The 18,869-nt window shown below is 40.1% G+C and overlaps 1 protein-coding gene across 2 annotated transcripts in view; it reads left to right on the top strand.

Moving 5' to 3' along the window:
* EPAS1 (endothelial PAS domain protein 1) overlaps window positions 1-18,621 on the top strand; it is a 349,065-nt gene extending 330,444 nt beyond the window's left edge. For both annotated transcript variants that reach the window (XM_078649670.1, XM_078649671.1), the window contains 4 exons: window positions 4,782-4,905; window positions 6,340-6,457; window positions 11,263-11,421; window positions 15,798-18,621. In XM_078649670.1, coding sequence (XP_078505796.1) covers window positions 4,782-4,905; window positions 6,340-6,457; window positions 11,263-11,421; window positions 15,798-15,949 — 553 coding nt within the window. In that variant the 3' untranslated portion in view covers window positions 15,950-18,621. The remainder of the gene's footprint in view (window positions 1-4,781; window positions 4,906-6,339; window positions 6,458-11,262; window positions 11,422-15,797) is intronic.
* Window positions 18,622-18,869: the final 248 nt, after the last annotated feature.

Here is an 18,869-nt window from a genome sequence, read left to right as displayed (position 1 = left end):
ACCTAATGTAGACATGACTTTGGTTGGCCAGAGAGGGCTAAAGTGGCATCAATTGCTGCCTTTGGTTGAACGCATTGCGGATTGCCAACATCCAGGCCTTATGATTGTGCACTGTGGTGGCAATGACCTAGGCAAAATTACTGGGTAGGGCTGGAAATCCTAATAAAGGATACATTTGTTAAACTAATGACACTTTTTTCACCCACATACTTCCTTGGTGTTCTTCAAATATTTGCCAAAGACACAAGTGGCAGTGGTCATTCCAATTTTGTCCGCAGATATAGAAAACCAGGAAACATGTCAATAAAGTGGTTTCTACATTTCTCCCGGACCACAGCATGGGTTCTATATACCATAACAATTTACGCTTTGACATGGACGGAATATATTGAAAATACTTAGTCCATTTCACAGGCACAGGCAACAGGCTGTTCCTCAAAAACGTAACCAACTGCATCCTGTTGTATGTGTAGTTATCCTCTATGCACCATAAGCACAAATGCTGTTTTCAGAACCAACCCTTTTCCAAACTACTGGTTCTGTTAGTTTTCAAATTCTTTTTTCTAAATTCTCACTCTGATTCAGGGATCCGCTGCAGATCCTCAACCAAATAAGGGGTCTGCTGGCTATGTTACATGTGGATCCACAACTGATCCGCGTATCCATTCCCAGCCAAAAGCACACATTCAATACAAAACAACAACACATTTAATACTGACATATCCTATTGCAATTCATATAACTGTATCACTGCCTGTGTGTAGGTGTGTAAGTAGATGTGTAAGTAACTGTGGGTGTGTGAGTGTGTGTGTTAGTGGCTATGTGGGTGTGTCACGGCGTGAGAGTGGCTGTGTGGGGGCGTAAGATGGTGTGTCAGTACTTTTGATGTATGGGTGTGTCAATTGGTATGTAAGTGGGTGTGTGAGTCTGTGAATTGGTGTCTCAGTGGCTGTATGAGCGTGTGAATTGGATTGTGAGTGCATATATGGATCTGTGAGTGGGTGTGTGAGTAGTTCTCTGGGTCTGTGAGTGGATGTATCAGTGATGGTATGAGTGTGTGGCAGGGTGTGTGAGTGTGTTTGAGTAATTGTGTGGGGATGTGTGAGTGTGTGTGAGTGGGTGTTTTTTAATTGAGTCTGGATCTGTGTACTTATGGAGTCACATAGGGCGGTAGGGCATGGGTGTGTGAGTGAGTGCATGAGAGTCCATGAAGGTTTGAGAGTGTGTGAGTTATACTCTGAGTGGATGTATCAGTAACAGTATGGGGGTGTGTGTGAGTGACTGTATGGGTGTGTGAGTGGGTGTATGGATGTTTAAGTGTGTGTGAGTGGTTGTGTGGGCCTGTGAGTGGTTCTCTATCTCTGAGTGGATGTATCAGTGACCGTATGGATGTGTGAGTGGGTGTAGTGATGTGTGAGTGGGTGTGTGTGTGAGTGGCTGTGTGAGTAAGTCTGTGTGTGGGTGTATGAGTGCTTCTGTGGGTCTGAGTGGATATTATCAGTGGCTGTATCGGTGTTTGAGAGACTGTATGGGTGTGTGAGTGGTTGTGTGGGGGTGTGAGAGAGTGTGTGAGTGGGTTTGTGAATGGGTGTATGTTTTTATTCAGGTCTGGATCCACGGAAACTGCCGCAGATTCACCCGGGGGCACAGCGGTGGATCCACGGATCCTCGCACGCCCCCCAAATAATACGTTTGCCCAATTTCTTCCCTATGGGGGTCACTCACAGACCCTTCCATCCGTCCCATGTGGTTAGGAATGGGATACCTCTAACCAGACCCATTCTATCAGTTTTAAGTTGAATTTTTCTTACACAGGAACTGAGTCCCGATGCACAAAATGGCAGCTCCAACTTTCCTCTCAGTTTGCAGCCAGCCAATCACGGCATTGCTGTTGACGCGTGGATCTGCTTATCTAGAAATACATAAATCTTTTTTCCTTATTAACTCCAACACTACTGAACAGATTTACAGCAAATTATAAAAAGCACTCTTTCTGGACCAAGATTTCACTTTCTGCGAATTTGGTGTAATTCCGCTCAGTGGGTTCGGGCCATAGTCGTGTCTAAAATCCCTATCAGAAATTGCATGAGGAAAAAGCGTTTGGCACCACTCCCGCCCCCTTTTTCTCAGCCCCCACTTGTTGAATTCATCAAACGGTGCAAAAGTTATTGGCAAAACAAAAAAAGTTTCCGATGGAAACTGCCAATAAGCAATATCCTGTAAACATATACACACATATACATTTACTATATACATACATATACATTTACTATACACATATAAAGATGGTATCAAAAGATGGTGACACATATAAGTTCACAATGCTAACATGCCTGACGCATGCTGCACATTATTGGGCACTCACTTTTTATAGTTGTACTGATTCCATTGTTCTGCTTGGGCAGAAACCTGATTTATAGGAATGCAGGAGATGGGAGTGGTCAGAGAAAGCTTGCACTTGTTTGGTTACACCCCCTTCCATGAATTTGTCAAAAAGCAGCAAGTTTGAGAATCATCTATGCAACTCAAAGGAACCTAACAGAGATGTTGTGGGCAAACCTTTTAGGATTGACACTTTCTGCTCCTGTGAACACTAGTAGATAGAGGTTGATTTGGAACATTGACTATTTCCCAAGAGGTAAATGAAGAAAAGTATGTCATTGGTTTAAAGATAACATGTTTGAGCAGTGTGTGAAATTAACAGCTGTACAATTCTTGTCACAATAGTAGGAAGAGCTGGTTGTGACGGAGCTATGCCTTGTTGTATAATATCAACCAATTAGACAAACAACATAGCCAACCCATTGCCAAGGAACAAGGAAGTAATCATGCAAATTTTGTGGGATTGAATAAAGTACAGAGTTCTTAAAGGACCACAGGCTGTTTCTGTATGTCATCTGAAGTGGTTGAAATAAGTTGTTCCTGGAAGGTTTTCTTATTAGTACAAATGGATATTTAATACTTTCTAGCCTTCCTATGGTGAGCTAGTCTGCCCACAGGCAGTAATGATTACATCTTTTTTTCTAGATTTAGAGTATATTTTCCTATTTGTTCTTATTGTTTGGTGTGTGAATTGAATGAGATCTAAAATGAACTAGTATTGAAGTTTGTGAAATCTTAGATGTGTTCTGGAGACTAAGGCCCCCATTAGGATGGCGTCCGGGCAATGCCCGCCCGCCACCCTTACGGAAAACGTGACCGCCCGCCTTAATGGTGGGGGTCCCGATGTGTGCATTAGGATGCGCCCGCCACAGTGGCGGGCGCATCCCCCATTTTTAACATTGTGGGCGCACCGCCCGCCACAATGTTAAAAATGTATGCGTGCATTTGCATAAACAAAGCGGCAGGCACCGCGCGGTGCCTGCCGCTTTGTTTATGCAAATGCTGGGGGGTACCACAGGTACTCCCCGTGGGCACCCCCCAACCCCTCCTTCACTCTGGGGGCCCACAGAGGGCCCCCAGAGTGAAGACCGCATGCCTTTCTGTGGCGGCATTGCCGCCACGGAAAGGCATCTGAATTGGCCCATCATAATATGGCTGGTGGTGTCTATTTGACACCGCCACCATATTAATCCTTTTCCACCCCGGCCGCAAGGCGACCGGGGCGGAAAAGCGGTGGACGGTCTTTCCGTCCGCCGCGGTCCCCCCGCCATACTAATATGGCGGGGGGCATTTGGGAGTGGATGTCAGGCGGATTGCCCCCACCAGGCCGGCGGTGGCTACCGCCAGCCTGGCGGGGGCAACCTGTCCGACATCCTAATGGGCCCCTAAGTGTTGATGTTAAGGAGTGGAAGGAGCTCCACATATCCAATTACAAGCTTTGTTTCATAATCCTGCAGTGGTCCAAGTTTTCAGCTTGGTAGTGAGGAGATCAGATAATATTACAGTGTTCACCTACATTGTCTGTTCTAGTTTAAAGAGAGGAAATCTTTGACATCGGGGATTTGGTCTGAAGAAAGTAAAATGTAGACCGTGATCTAGATTTTGTGTACAGACTGACACTGATTTAGTTAAATCTTGACAATAGGTATATGGGAAGCAAAATAGATAGAGTAGTTTACGCAAGTGATTAAGTATTAGCAAATTATGAGGTGCTTAACTAAATAAGCAAAAGTGGGGTCAGAACATCTGCCATACCATTAGCACTTGAGGAGACAAGTAAAGGGGATTTCTAAACAACAATTACAGTGGTGAAAGAGGCTGGTGTTAAAGAACATGTCACTGCTAAGGTGCTTGTTATGAGTACGTCTATAAAATAATATGCTAAGAATACTAAGCGTCATTACATCAGCTTTTAAGGGCAATTACAAAGTTGACATCTGGAATAAAGAATAACACTAGGAAACTGGAGTTCCCACATTATTTGTGCATGAATTTACATAATTTCAGCCACTGGTATCCTATACCTTATTATGAAATGGCTCATTTCTACCCAAATCCAAATTAAGAGGCCGCTTGTAATGAGGGCCCAAGACATTGTTTGAGGCCAAAGGTTAATGGGTACGGGCATGAGCCTGTAAACGGGAGGTGTACATCAGAACAAACCTCCCGCCCCCACCCTGGAAGATTGTTGATAGAAAAATAGAGAGAAAATATAGCAAAGGGAAAAGAGTGCAATTGAATAGGTATGCAGCATTAAGTCAATAAACTAGGCTTCCTGTGGGTTCTAGATGTTGAGAAATGTTAAGTGATCCTAAGGTACATAAATGTCAAGGTAAGTGTGTAATGATTTTACCGGACATTACTGATTACTCATGAAGAAATCTTTTTCCCATTGGCAGGTCCTTGGAAAGCTTTGGACAACGAGGCAAAGATGTAAGCCCTGAAATGACTGCCTTTTCTAACAATTTAAAAAGGAAGCGGCAATTGGAATATGGAGATCCACCATTCCAGCAATTCTGTGTGGTAATTATTTTGTCTTTAGTTTCAGTCTCTATTTTCCAAAACAGTGTACCAACCACTACCTTGTCTGTACAAAATAACAATGCATTGCTTGCTCATATGCCCATGTCAGCAATTCTCCCTCCTGCTGCAATATTAGGCTCTCACATGTCATACAAACCAGGAATGGTTCAAATAAAACCGCAAACGTAAAACCCATATTGGAAATCACAAGAATAACCGCAATGTCCATAACTAATAGTGTTATTACGCACAAAGACGTATAAATGTTGCATACATACTGAGCTTAGAAAAGTAAAATGCATTATATCTCGCCTTATTTCTTTGCTAAAGTGTACAGGGACACATAGGGCGTAACTTTGTTTCTTTGAGGATGGGTATGGACATGATTTCTGGCTGTATTTAGCTGGGAGTGAAAGTAGGCATTAGGCCTCTGGTGCTCTACTGCAGCAAGCACCCCGTCGCCTTGCGCTCGTGTTGCAACTCACCACTGGATATGTGAGGGCACCACTGCATGTATACCGGTCACCCCGGGGTGCACTTGGGAGGGTTTGCGAAAAACAGCTGGAATCTGGGTCCTCACACACTAAGAACTTCTGCAACCCAAATCCTTCTGATCCTGGATCTACTCCAGCACTGGTTGAAAATAGCCTTATCATTATTGTTATATTATGGAGAAATATGGCTGTTTGTGTTAAGCACTCAGTGCTAAGCATCTTTATCTTTTGTGGCCTGCACTCCATCTCAGGCTTTCACTTTTCTGAGGCTCCTTGGTAGAGGGCTTAATCGAATTGGATGATGGTAATAATTATTATTTACAACTCTTATAAAGGTATAGTAATTATTAGCAAAATGCTCGTGAAATATACCGGTGCTACTGCTCAACATTTATAGATTTCCTGTGTTAAGATGGGAACACAGAAGGAGGTGTCTAGACATGCTATTCAGTCCTTCACCTTCTTGACCAACTTACATTTTCTTACACTCTGAAACAGTTATCGCAATTATTAAAACTGATTCTTTATTGGGTTTTTAAAAGGATATACAAACAATCACCAGGTAGTTGATTCAATTAGGAAAGCACCATAAGTCGTTCCCACCCACAGATGCATGGCATATATGAACCAATGAAATGTTTGCATGTCGCGCACTGGATGACCTCATAGTAGATATCGTTTGTGGCATTAGATCAAAGCACAATTTGTATTAGCTGTATGACACAACTTTTGGGGGCGGAATTACATCCTTTGTGAGTTCTATTGATAATGTTGCCCTAATAGACAATTTAGAGCCTTGAAGGAGATCTTTCATTTAATAGATAGCTTTCCCACCGCCCCCAGATCTTTACCAAAATTTGTAAAGACAATATCATATAAATTAGACACTGATTAATTAAAACCTAAATGCTTAAATATTGTAACTAAAATTGTTTTCCAGGGAGGCTCATCAGACTGCAGCGCTTCTCAATTATTATGGAAAAGGATGAAGTCTCTGAAACCGGAACAGCCTTCTTTGATGACACAAAGGAAGTCCCTCAGTACAAGTGTCCTTACTGGTGAGCTACTGCAGCAACAGAAATATTTCAAGGATTATATCAGTACCTTGTACAGCAAATACTAACATCAGACTTAATGTATGCAACACAGAGTTTCATTTTACCATCTATAACCAACAATAACCACTAGATTAACCCCTAACCTTGGGTCTTGGAGTAGCGTGCTACTCGCCGTAAGGAGCTTCAACACCTTGTCGGGGTAGTAAGCGCTATATAAATCCAATTCCAAATACAATCTACATTTTTTTTAATCATATGTTGTTTCTTTTTAGGATGTGTTTTCTGTCATGTCAGCAAACCTATAGGAAGAGGGTGGTGATAACGTTTATTTCAAAATAAAATTAAGTGCAATGGGGGCAGTCGTGCAGATCTTCGCATCCTAAAGGAGCTCTACCGAACACAACCTATTTTTATATAAATCAAGTTGCACACGTACACTAGTAGAACATAAGCTCTTAACTACTGACTCGTCTGTGGGACTGTTGTACCCAATATTGCCAGCACCGTTTCTTCCCTGAGGCAAGTTTTCACCAGAGGGGACAGGGACGCCGGTGGCGGGCCAGAGGAAGAGTAGAGTTGCCGCCTCTAGACTTTACCTTACCTGTGACTTGCTGGCTGCCTCAGAGATTCCCTTGTTAAAGCGGGGATGTGCTAGGACTGCCATGAAAACTGCCCTGGCCTGGTAAGCTGCCTCCTCCTACTTGTGTGAGCTACTCTCTGTTCCATGTGGCAGCAGTAACAAAAAAACGATCAGCATCCACTATTTTCAATTAGCTTCAATAATGCATCAAAATTAAAAAAAAGCTATTACAATGCTGATTAAGTCCCAACAGGTATTCCAAATTACATTTGATAAATCGCAATCAAATTCATGGAGACATTTTTGTTAATTCTGAAAGTCTTTATTCTTTTCAAAAATTGATCGTCTAAAAGTAGCCAACACGTTTCGTCCCGTCTTGGGACTTCTTCAGGGCTTATTTTTAGTTGGCTAATTTCCTTAAATCTGATGCATGTTATCTTCTCTATATTTCAAGTTAAAATATGTTGGTCTTAGTAGTATAAATATTAGTCATCGATCCTTGCTTACAATCTGATTAATCAAAAATGTGTTCTGGCCCATGTCGGCCACCACACCGAGTCAGTCTTCACGCGCAGTCCCTTCGGAATGTGGGGACTGCATGTGAAGGCTGACTATGCATGTTTATTAACTAACTATTCGGTGCGGTGGCCGACATAGGCCAGAACACCTTTTTGCACTAATATTCAGAAAAAATGTTAAATAAATGGGCAAACATTTATTTGGAGGTTAAATGACATTATGAAGTAACTACAGTGGTGTCCTGCTGCACTTAACTTTAGTTAACCTGCTAACAAATACTTGCACGTTGATTGAACATTTTTTAGACCTCCTTACACAATCCCTTATCCACCCAAACCCCCTACGCCACCCTGCTGGCATCCGTACAGCCCTTGGTCACACCACGGACCATACTTTGTGGTCCCTGAGCAAATGTTTGCCAGTACCTATGCACTAAGGTAACTACATGGTGCGAAAACACTGGCACAAGTAACCTCTACACTGGGCCTTGGCTGCTGTTTGTTCATAATTTACTTGTGAGTGAAACTCCGTGGGGAATATTGCACCTGTTTTGCAAGCATTAATACTTTTGGCATACTACTTTGCATATACATGCTAATCTCCCACATGAGGGAATCTTCACTCGTCTTCTCGTTTTCACTATTGATTGCAGCCACGTTAAAACCAGCTCCTGAGTCTGAATGACTGTTTGGGGTGTTGCAGGTCCACAAAGCAGCACAATCATTATGTCTGTCTTTTACTGGCTTAAAAGGGATGCAGCAAAGGGAAGGGAGGAAGTTGCAAACATAAATGGCAGCTACCCAAGACTTTCAAAAGATAGTTGTTAGGCAAAGGGAAATTAAATTAAATGTATGATGGCTGCAGGCAGAAAATGCCCAACAGTTTTGCAGTGCATGCACACTTTAACCAGCCTTCACCTTAGCGAGTTATGAGTATTGTGTCATGACTCAGGCCCACACGTTTTGACTTTAACAAGTTTAAGTGTTTACGTTCCTCTCCCCAGGTATGTTGTAAAGTTTATATTTCAATTTTTAGTATACTAAAGACTCCTGTCTCTGATATGCACAGGTTACATGGCAGCATAGAAGGAAAAGGGCTTAGCGATCCCAAAAGTTAATATATTTAACTATGTTTTACTTGTTTGGCGGAACTAATAGCATGTATTGCCATCTCCAATGTATGGCATTATTAATTGGACCAACGTGACTCTAAGCAATCTGTTGCAACTACCAAATGAAGAAGTAAAAATAGCTTGATGAAAAATGGTCTATGTGCGCCATATTAATGTCCTGCAACAATTTGTGTAAGGTCCATGCGGCCTAAAATGATTTATTTTTGATTTTTGGCATCTGTGTATGTTCTGGTCCAGTCCGCTAAGATCACAAAGTAAAGTCGGATATTTACACCAATTGTGAACTTTACATTTATGCTAGAAATTCTGATACATTTTTTAAGACACTACCCTGCAGCCTCTAAAGACTACCGAACTGCTCAAAATGTAGATACACCTAAAGAATTGAGTGTTTAAGTATAGATTCCGAGTCATTTTGAGAGTGTGATACAACCTGCAACATTTTTGAGAATGCCAATAACGTGCAAGCATGTGAGTGTCACCATTTTCTGATCGTGTTCTCGTCATAGAAAGGCTTCTTCCAGACCCTCGTGAGAAAAAAAAAAACACATACACAGTTCTGCCATGGTGAAAGAATATTTGGTGTGAGTAAACCTTTTTATGAGGCCAACCATTTTTTTTATTTTGCCCAAAAAAATGCGGAAGTTACGCTTTTGGTGGACAAATATGTTTCAAAATCTGGCTTATATATCCATTAGTTATGCATAACATAACTGCATTGACTACAATGAAACAAAAAACCTGTGCACACACATAGAATTAAACATATAATATGTCAGTTTGTAAATCAACAAGAAACGAGCAGTTGACGCCTGTTGGTCTCGTTGCTTTAATACTCGTACTAGACAGCGCCAGCCGACACGTGTTTCGTCTGAGTATAATACACTCTGACTCTTCAGGGCTTAATTTAATTAGAAGCAAAAGGATCAATCCCCCTCAACCGGTGATAATTCCAACCCGGTTAGGGTGTCAGTAGATTGTCGCATAGTAGATGAAGAATAAAAGCATCAATCCGCTGTGGCGGTGTGCTTAATGAAAATTCGCCGTAATCAAGTTTGGTACAGACGTAGAAAAAGTATCAGGTGAACGATAATTCAAGCTCTCTTCGCTGCAAAGTATTACAATATTTAAGGCTCCTCGGTAACAGCGTGCCGGTCTACCCGACAATAATTCCGGCGTCCTCGGTGATGGCGGTAGTGTTTGTGCCCTCATACACAGAACCCTTTCCTTTGGCATCAAAAAATACATTGACTACAATGTCTGTCAGTGTTAATGTATTGTAGCTTTGAAATGCGCCATCGACTTGTGAACACACCAATTTAAAGGCCTGGTACAGCGAGGTAGCATTTTCTGTTGCTTATAAAACATTTTGTGTTGAATTTATCCAGTCTCCCAGTATCTAAATAAATAAACTGACCTAGTGTGTCCCAGAGGAAAAGTCTTCATGCAAGAGGACTATCCAAGGACAGCTAATCTGGACTGAGTCACTTTTTAGGTCGAGCCTATCGTTGCAGCGCATGCGTTGCTCGCTCTGCGAGGCTTGCTGTAGTAGAGTATAGTGTAGAAGTGGAGGGGAAGCCCCGCTCATATTTTTCATTGGCTGGTGGCATTGTCCTTGGTGAATGCTGGCTTTGGATTGATAGTGAGGCTTCTTAGTCCCTCCTTGTTACCTCCTTGTCTCCTTTTCTGACTGCTCATCAGGACTGGATCTTTTACTTGCGGCATTGCGGCATTGCACTGCCTCCTTCAATAGTCGGTAGGCACTATTTTTTTTTCATTCGGCTAAACAAGCGGCAGCTTGTTGTGACAGTCACTTGGCTGAAGAAACAATGTCTTGCCGCCTCCCATCGGCCTAGTCCCTCCGGACAACCAACGACCCCGTCCGGCACAAAAAGGGCCCGATCTCACCTCATACGAGCCCCGGCAGAGCTCACAAAGCCCTTCATTATTTCAAAGCCAATGAATGCAACAAAATTACTTAATAATAGCAAAAGTTATTCAAGCGCCTGGAGGCGCCACTTCAGGTGTGCACTACATTTCCATAATGACGGCTGTATGACTAGCCGGCTCATTTTTTGACACACCCTTAAGTTCCCCACCGAGCCTGCATCGTGCAACTAGAGCCGGGTTAATATACAGGAAAGTACCTGCGGATGTGCTGCAAGGAGACGAGGTGGTACATCTGGAGTTCAGTCACAAAACATCATCTCTGAATAGTTTTTGTCGAGCCCCAGGCTTGTCACTAACAGTTTCCAGAAGTAAGGCATGCTCGCCCTTATTTATACCAACTACTTTCTCCTGATTGTCTGCAGTGTATTTAGTTTGCGGGAGTGGGGTTAAGGTAGTAAATGTATCTTGGAATTCTGAAACCTGCATACATATGGGAAGTGTACGCCTTTAAATTATCTGATTCTTCAAAAATCTGAACATTTGAAAAAATTGAAGATGGACTCTACTTTGTAACAATTGTGCCCAGTGCAGTTAATGTTTATATTTGGTTAAAGTTAAATGTAATTACAAGATGATTGCTCTACAAATCCCTTTTTATAATCAAATGTCTTGTTTATATTTTAGATGAGTATGCCTGTGACAGACAGAGAAGACTAGGTCAAATGCAGGAGCAACAGCACACTCCTGGAAATCAAACAAGTTGTCAGAAAGCAGCATTCTCCAATTCACCCTTCAACACAAACTGTCCAGACTTTCACGTTTCACCATCACACAAAATGAATGGTACGTTTTACCCTAAGTTTGGGTCTTTCCAAGAAAAGAATTGCAAAGAAACAACAAAATACAATATTGCGATTTGAAAATATGATCGTTGCTTGGCATTCTTTTTGGATGCAGTGATCATTTTCCTTGTAACCCGCCAACATTGCTGTATCTCCGTTAGCTCCTACCCAGGCACTTTTAAAGTGCATTGCTCTACTGTTTCTGCCATGCTTGGAATTACGGAGGCAATGCAGGTCATTTCAATACAGTTCACTTCAATATGGTAACACTTTGTAGGTAATAGATTTTATTTTTTAAGAGTTTCTAGATCTTCACAAATGTGTTGCATCCGTTTTACATTATGATTAAGAGTGTCTGAGCCTCCGTTGCAGTTGCATTCAGGTAAACGCTCTACTGTCATTTCTGCCTGCACTGGGCTTTCCTACTGCCCGGTATGGGGTTGGTACTCCTTTTTATGCCTTATGAAGTGTGATCTTGTAAGGCAAACTCCTTTTTTTGGATTTCATCATATATGACCTAGTGTACAAGAAAGTATATTGCGTTCTACACTAGATACAAGTAATATTATTAGTAGTCCTCATCTGATTTTGCTTTCCAGTACTTGATCACCAGTTGCCGTTTTTCAGGGTTCTCCACTGCGACTAAATATTCTGCTAGTCCGCTGTAGCGATTTGTTTTACTTTGTGACTATATCATTGTACATTTGTTCATCGTATTCTACTGACAGGGTCAGGAAGTGTGATTCTGGGTTTTACTTGCAGCTGTGGTAATTGTGTGTCTCAGTTATGTGTGTGTGCGTGTGTGTGTGTGTGTGCGCGTGTGTGTGTGTGTGTGTGTGTGTGTGTGTGTGAGAGAGAGAGAGAGAGAGCGAGAAAGGTCATCTCGCTCAGTAAGTGATGTAGTGGACTCATTTTCCAGATTTGTAGGAATTTGAATTGAAAAGAGTTGCTTTTGTGTTACTGGAAAGGTCTTAGGTTATTGACTGTTGGATAATTGTGTTCCTCAGATATTCCTGTGGACTTTCAGTTGCTCTTCACAGAATATACTCCAAAAAATGGTTCACCTGGAATTCATGTTTATGAACTTTGTAGATAGGCAAATAAACATAATCTAAGCATACAATAATGTAATAAAATCACTAATACACTACATCTTTATGTGTGCTTTTAATAAAACCAGAAATGTTCAGTAAAAGTATAGTATAGCAAGCCTAGTAAAAGTAATTTCTAGACCACATAGAAATTGTACTAATGTCACATGGAGAGTGAAATAAGCGGATACGCCCACAAATGAATGCTGTGTCCTAAGTTGAAAAAACTCATGGAAGTGAACAAGTGATACATTTATGTGCAGGCAATAGCTTTAAGTATTTATTTGTACATGCACACATATGCAAATCAATGAAAATGACAAATTCTTCCACGCCAGTGATAATTAGTGTGCTTTGGTGTCAACAGCATTTCGAACTGTATAGAAATGCCAAAACTCTTTCAAAGCTCCCATATGGCTACACATGAGTCTAGAGTGTATTAGTGGGTTTACTGCATTAATTGTATGCTTAGAATGTATTTCTTTGCCTGTCTACAAAGCTTGTATACATGAATTCAAGGTGAACCATTGTTTTGAGTATATACTGAATGCCCAGATTCTGCTGTCTAATGGCTGCTCCTGTCACATATACTTATATTGTTTACAGAATAGCAGTACATAGTTTTTGTCCTGCTGTGTACAGAATTGGCATGTTTGGATATGATGTTGTGAGGCCCTTGTTTTGTTCTATGTTATTTTACATAATTTTGTTTTCCTCGTAGGCCATGGTGGCTCCTATAGTTCTACTGCTCCTTCTTCACGAGTGTAACGACTCTTCTTACTTCTTGTTTACAGCTGATTTCCTTGGGTTGTAACTTCCCGTCTAAGACTGTTAGGTGTCACAACTTATTGTCTCCCAGGACAGGTCTGTTTGTCCTCGACAGATGTTATTTTGTCTGTGTGGTCTGGCTCTGTTGTTGCTATGGATTGCATGCTTCGGGATTTCTGCCAACTTCTCCTTTGTTTGGTGCGTTGTTCAGGCTGTGGTCTGTTCACTTTCCAACAGATAACACAATCCTTCAATGGTTAGCTTTGCACCTCTCCTTATTTTGTGGACCTAGTGAGTTGTTTTTCTTCATTTTTTTATTTGGCATTGTGTTAATTAAAGCGTACCTTAATTCCCTGCCTCACTCCGGAGTGGGACATGCTGTAAGGTCCACTGCATTTAATCCTCTCTTCATATTGTGTTTCCCCTCACATCTTAGCTCTTTTTCAGTTGATGTGTTAAGATTCTAGTTTCCTATTGTTCATTTGCTCTTTAGTGTTTTATGTTTTTCTGCTGTAAGAATAACAGATGCGTAAGGACATTTAGCTGACCAGGGAAGAGAGGTTGGTTAGTACCTTATGCCGAATGTTCAGATGGTCCCTTTCTGCCTTTTTGTGCTGACCGTAAGTGTTACCTAGTGTTTGACTTTTTATTTAAGGAATATAAAAGGCTGTGGTTTTCTTGTTAGTTTTATGTTATTATTGGATTTATAATGCCTTTGTAGATTGACTGCATGGGCATTTCATTTTGGGCTTTAAAGATATCCATTGTGTTTGCAATCAAATTTCCAGAATGGTTTCTCAGCTTGTTGTTTTTTTTTTCCTATGAGGCCCTGATAGCAAGTTGGAGCAAAGGAAGGTGCTATATTTACCATATGTAGTACAACTCATGACCCCAGGTTTGGGTGTTTACCAGTTGTGGTGAAACCGCCATACTCTCTTTTGAACAAGAAAATGAGACCTAACATACAGAATTGTTTTTTAACACACCAAATTCCTTATGTTTTGACTTTTTCCAGGCTTTTTACCCAACCAATTCTGCACAACAGCACACACACAAACTCCTGGCCAAAAGGAAGATAAAACCCTGTGAAAATGCAACTTCTAATCAATGAACAAACACATGCTGTGATGAAATCTGGCTGGATTAAAAAAACACTGAGCGACTTAATAGTGTATCAACATTACATCAGTTATTTCTATGCAAGCACTAAATTTGTCCTTTGGCACAGTGGGCCAGATGTACGTACATTGGATTTGGTAAAAGTAGTCTCAATTTGCACAGTAACTTTAAGCGTATCCAATGGTATTTTACAAACCAACCAATGTACTAGCAGGTCGGTTCACAAAATACTGGATCGCATGGGTCGCAATTCAACCTACCTCATGAATAATAATAAGGGTTGCGAGCCACTACTATTCACTGCCATCAAAGGGATGGTGGCCTACTGAGGTCAGTAGCCCAACATGTCTGTGATTGCTTTTAAATAAAGCACTTTTTAATGAAGCCTGTTTTTCTTAAAGAAAGACAAAATACATTTACAAAAGAAAAAACTGAAAAGTTTGTAAAACAATTTTTAAAGATTTGGCATGATCCCATCAACCACTAACTACTCCTAAGAAATGTTTTAGGACAATTCACAAAGGGAAACAAATCCCCTGGGCACCCTTTCCCCGTTGCAAATGAGTAACCAACTCATTTGAGGTGTCAGTAAAATATTAATATTTTGCAACCTCATTACAGTCACAAAATATTAATATGGAATAAGGAATCACTGTTTGAAAGGGGACACTTTAAACATGGCCCTTTCAATTAGTGATTCCTTATGATTTCCTAAATCATTGTAGCAATTTGGTAACATGTTCCACTTACAATAGTATTAAGGAATGGAATGCCCTTCCGCTCCCTCTCAGGAAGTCCTCCTCCTTGCTTGAGTTCAGGAAACTGCTCAAAACATGGCTTTTTAGAAATTAGTTATTTTGACCCATTTTTCCTTGGAGACCGTGAGCGCCTAGACACCTCCAGGTTGTAGTGCGCATAATAAATTGTTATAATATAACAGAATTGCTAAACAGGTTCAGTACATTGGAAAAATCACATTTTCTAGTTGCTAACCTTGTGATTTACCAAGTTACAGGGTTTGTGACATGAAAATGCGTTAGTACATATATTACTACATGTGTAACATAAGTACATTATCAGAGCTAAATAGCTAGTAATACAATTGCAATTTATAACATTTAATATCAAATTAGGTTCATATTGGGGCCAAACACGTGGCACATAATGCTTGCACAGTATAATATGTACATTACCTGTACTGAAAATAAGACTTTTAAAATGTAATTTTGGTATTTCTTGGCCACAGTGCATTTGCTCTGTAGAATGTTTGTGAAGACGTTTTTGTGTACGTCTTGATGTCTATTGTGAAATGTGTGTGGTAGATTATAATAAAAGTGTTTTATTTCAAAGAGAACCAACATAAAAATGTGTTTTTCATGCTAACTTTTTTTCATTGTAGACGTGACAAGTCGCCTGCTGGGCCCATCTTTTGAACAATTTTTGCTCCCTGAGTTGACCAGATATGACTGTGAGGTTAATGTCCCTGTCCTTGGCAGCTCTACACTTCTGCAAGGAGGAGACTTGCTCAGAGCTCTTGACCAAGCTACCTGAACGTGCCTGCAATAGAGCAACACCTGTTACTGTTCAAACTACACCAAGTTTGAAATATATTTTTGCAAGTAGAAAATGTACTGATACACTTTTTCAAGCTGTACTTACCAGTTGAACGCGTCCACAATACCACATAGTGGCCTTCTGAAATTACTCACTTTATTCATATTGAAAAAAACATATTTGTTTTATCTACTGTATATTTTCTTTATTTTAATAAAAAAAAGCTATTGAGAAAGTTTATATGATTTATGTGCTTGCCCCATTGTTGCTTTTCACATTCTAAAGAAATATTAATATTGATGTCAGCAAAATCTGTGGTGTGTGTGCTTAGGAGGAAGAAGCTGTCTTCATGACTGAAAATACTTGTTTTATAGCCAAAAGTTGAAAAACTAACATTATTGAAAGCTCACCACACATTTTACTGGGCAGCTGCATTCATATACTCAGTATCACTCTTCACCTTTCATGTTTTCATTGTCTTTGATAGGCCCAATATTGTTGATGTATTTTTTGTACCACACTGGCCTCCTCCACTTTGCGCATTTCCTTGCATCTGTTGCAAAAATGTGAATGGTGAACCACAACATATGTGGCCACCTTTGAAAGTTGCACACTGTAGTATTTTCTGTCTTTGTCTGGGCGACTCTTTTGATATAGGAAACATATGGAGCTTTTTCAATTTAGATTTAGGATAGGATATGCACTGATCTTATATTGGTACTTTCTTATATCAAGATCGTGGCATATTGAAGTCCTGGTAACCTGTACTCTTTTAAAGAGCCATTTGTTTACTTCTGATAGTATTTGGTGTGTGTATCCTATATTATAGAGTTCTATTTCCAAAGGCCAGTACTAGCTTTGCTAACTGTCAATGGTGAGGGGGTTTTACTGCATTGTTCCTTAACGTAAACAGCACATTATTCATGAAGCTAAATCGGTGGGGTATTCTCTGTTCAAAAATGCCTGTTCTGTTTTGCACTTTGACAAAAATATGCCAATTAGGTGTATCATAGTTAGCTTGTTCTCAGCTTACTTCCCTCTTGAGGAATGGGAACACATGTATGCAAACCACATATTGAACTCATCATGTAGCTGACATTGCGTTGATAGACTTCACCCTAGGGAAATATCTTTGTACAATTATCAGTTTCCATGTATTTCCTATGTACTCTGTTGTCAATTGGATGTTCCTTGTTAACTTTGTATGTTGCAGCTATTTTGTTGCTAGCTCTTCAGGTGCAAATATATAGCGTATATAATTTATTACAATATTTTAGAAACAAAAACTTAATTTTTAAAACCCAAAAGTAAAATCTATTTAGGATCAGATAGAGTAATGGAAATTATGAAATTATATGGTCAATGTTACTAATTCAGATTGTATTTTTTTTTATTGTATAAGCCTTGAAATGAGGTGGAAAGGTCAGGACAGAAGGATCACTGTCAATAAAGCCTCTCTTGTGAGGACCTAGTACGAAAAAGGTCATGATGTATAATCGAATTCAATGTCCCTTTTTGGAAGGGAGTTTCTGTTTGTGGATGCACCCTTTCTTGTCCTTCTACAGAATCATTACTCTTCTTGGACATACGTCTTGGCGTCCAGTGAGTATGTCTTTGTAATGTATCTAGCGGTCTTGTAGCAGTACATTTTTTTAGGGCTTAATATTCTCTAGGGCTTAAAAGGCATGTTTATGTCTGGAATGTCATTAAGCTTTTCGATGATACCGAGGCTGTGCGGGTGGCCAAAGAATAAGTCCCAGGCTCCTGATTTTTGTAAAGATGAGCTGCCAAACCAATACTTTAAAACTGAAAATGGAGCAGATAAAGATCTAATGACTGATACATTCTCGAAAAGCCTACCAAGATGACATTTACAGCTTGGATTACTAAAAACTCTTCATTGGACAAATTCCAATATCATGCCTGCTACCCTGAACTCCTTTAGGAGGTTCAACATCTCAGCTATAAGCCTTATATCTATTCCATAAATATCATTACCTAGGTTAGATTCTGCCAGGGCATTAGTGATGGAGCGTGCACCATTAAGCAGTGCAGCAAAGAAGATATTGCACTCTGAGATAACACGGCTGGAGGTATTTGTCACCAATCACACCTGATGCCCAGGTTGTGAAAGTAGACTTAGCAATAAGCTATTGTTCAGCTAGTTTGATTCCATTAATATAGAGCTAAAGAACTGCTAATATGCCTGTACTATAAATCCATAGTGCATTCACAATATTGAAGAATTAGAAGTAAATACGCGGTGAACCTTAAGGTATTTTGTACCGAAAAGTGTTCATGTATTTGGAACAGACCCTGGGTAAGTGAAAAAATTGTGTGATGCTTGGTACAACGGCCATAGTAGACTTGGAGTGGTCGATGTTGGCTTGTGCACTTGAAGGGTTAATGACACTAGTTCTCTGACTTCTTTGTTTCTGTTTGTATAGTTTCAGTACTAAGGGTGCTATACCTTTTCGGTTTACTAAACTATCTGAAGATATTCCAATGCTTTGTTTTTTAATTAAGCATAATATCTGGCAAAACTATTTCCTAAACTATCATATGTCTGAATTCTTACTGAATGTATTATAACTGTTTTAAAACTTTCAGTTGATAAGGACATGTATTTTGACACTGATACCTTATTAAAATATACTGATCTTACATTCCATTTGGCTCCTTTGTGATGTCATTAAATGTAAAGCAAATAATATGTATTAAATTATTTGTAGAAAAAATGTTTGCATTGATATTCCATAGTGTGATGTAAAATCATAAATGGCTATGCTAAAGTTCAATTTTGAAGACCGCGTTGTTGCAGACTTGAAAGACAAATGCTTAAAAGGCAAGCATACATTATATAGTTAGTAAGTCATACTGAAGTTAGTTTTGCTAGCACTGTCGATAGTGTATATGT

This window comes from Lissotriton helveticus, chromosome 6 (genome assembly GCF_964261635.1).
Source record: "Lissotriton helveticus chromosome 6, aLisHel1.1, whole genome shotgun sequence".
NCBI lineage: Eukaryota > Metazoa > Chordata > Amphibia > Caudata > Salamandridae > Lissotriton > Lissotriton helveticus.
The sequence above is the reverse complement of the archived record's forward strand: the minus strand, read 5'-3'. Positions and strand labels throughout refer to the sequence as shown.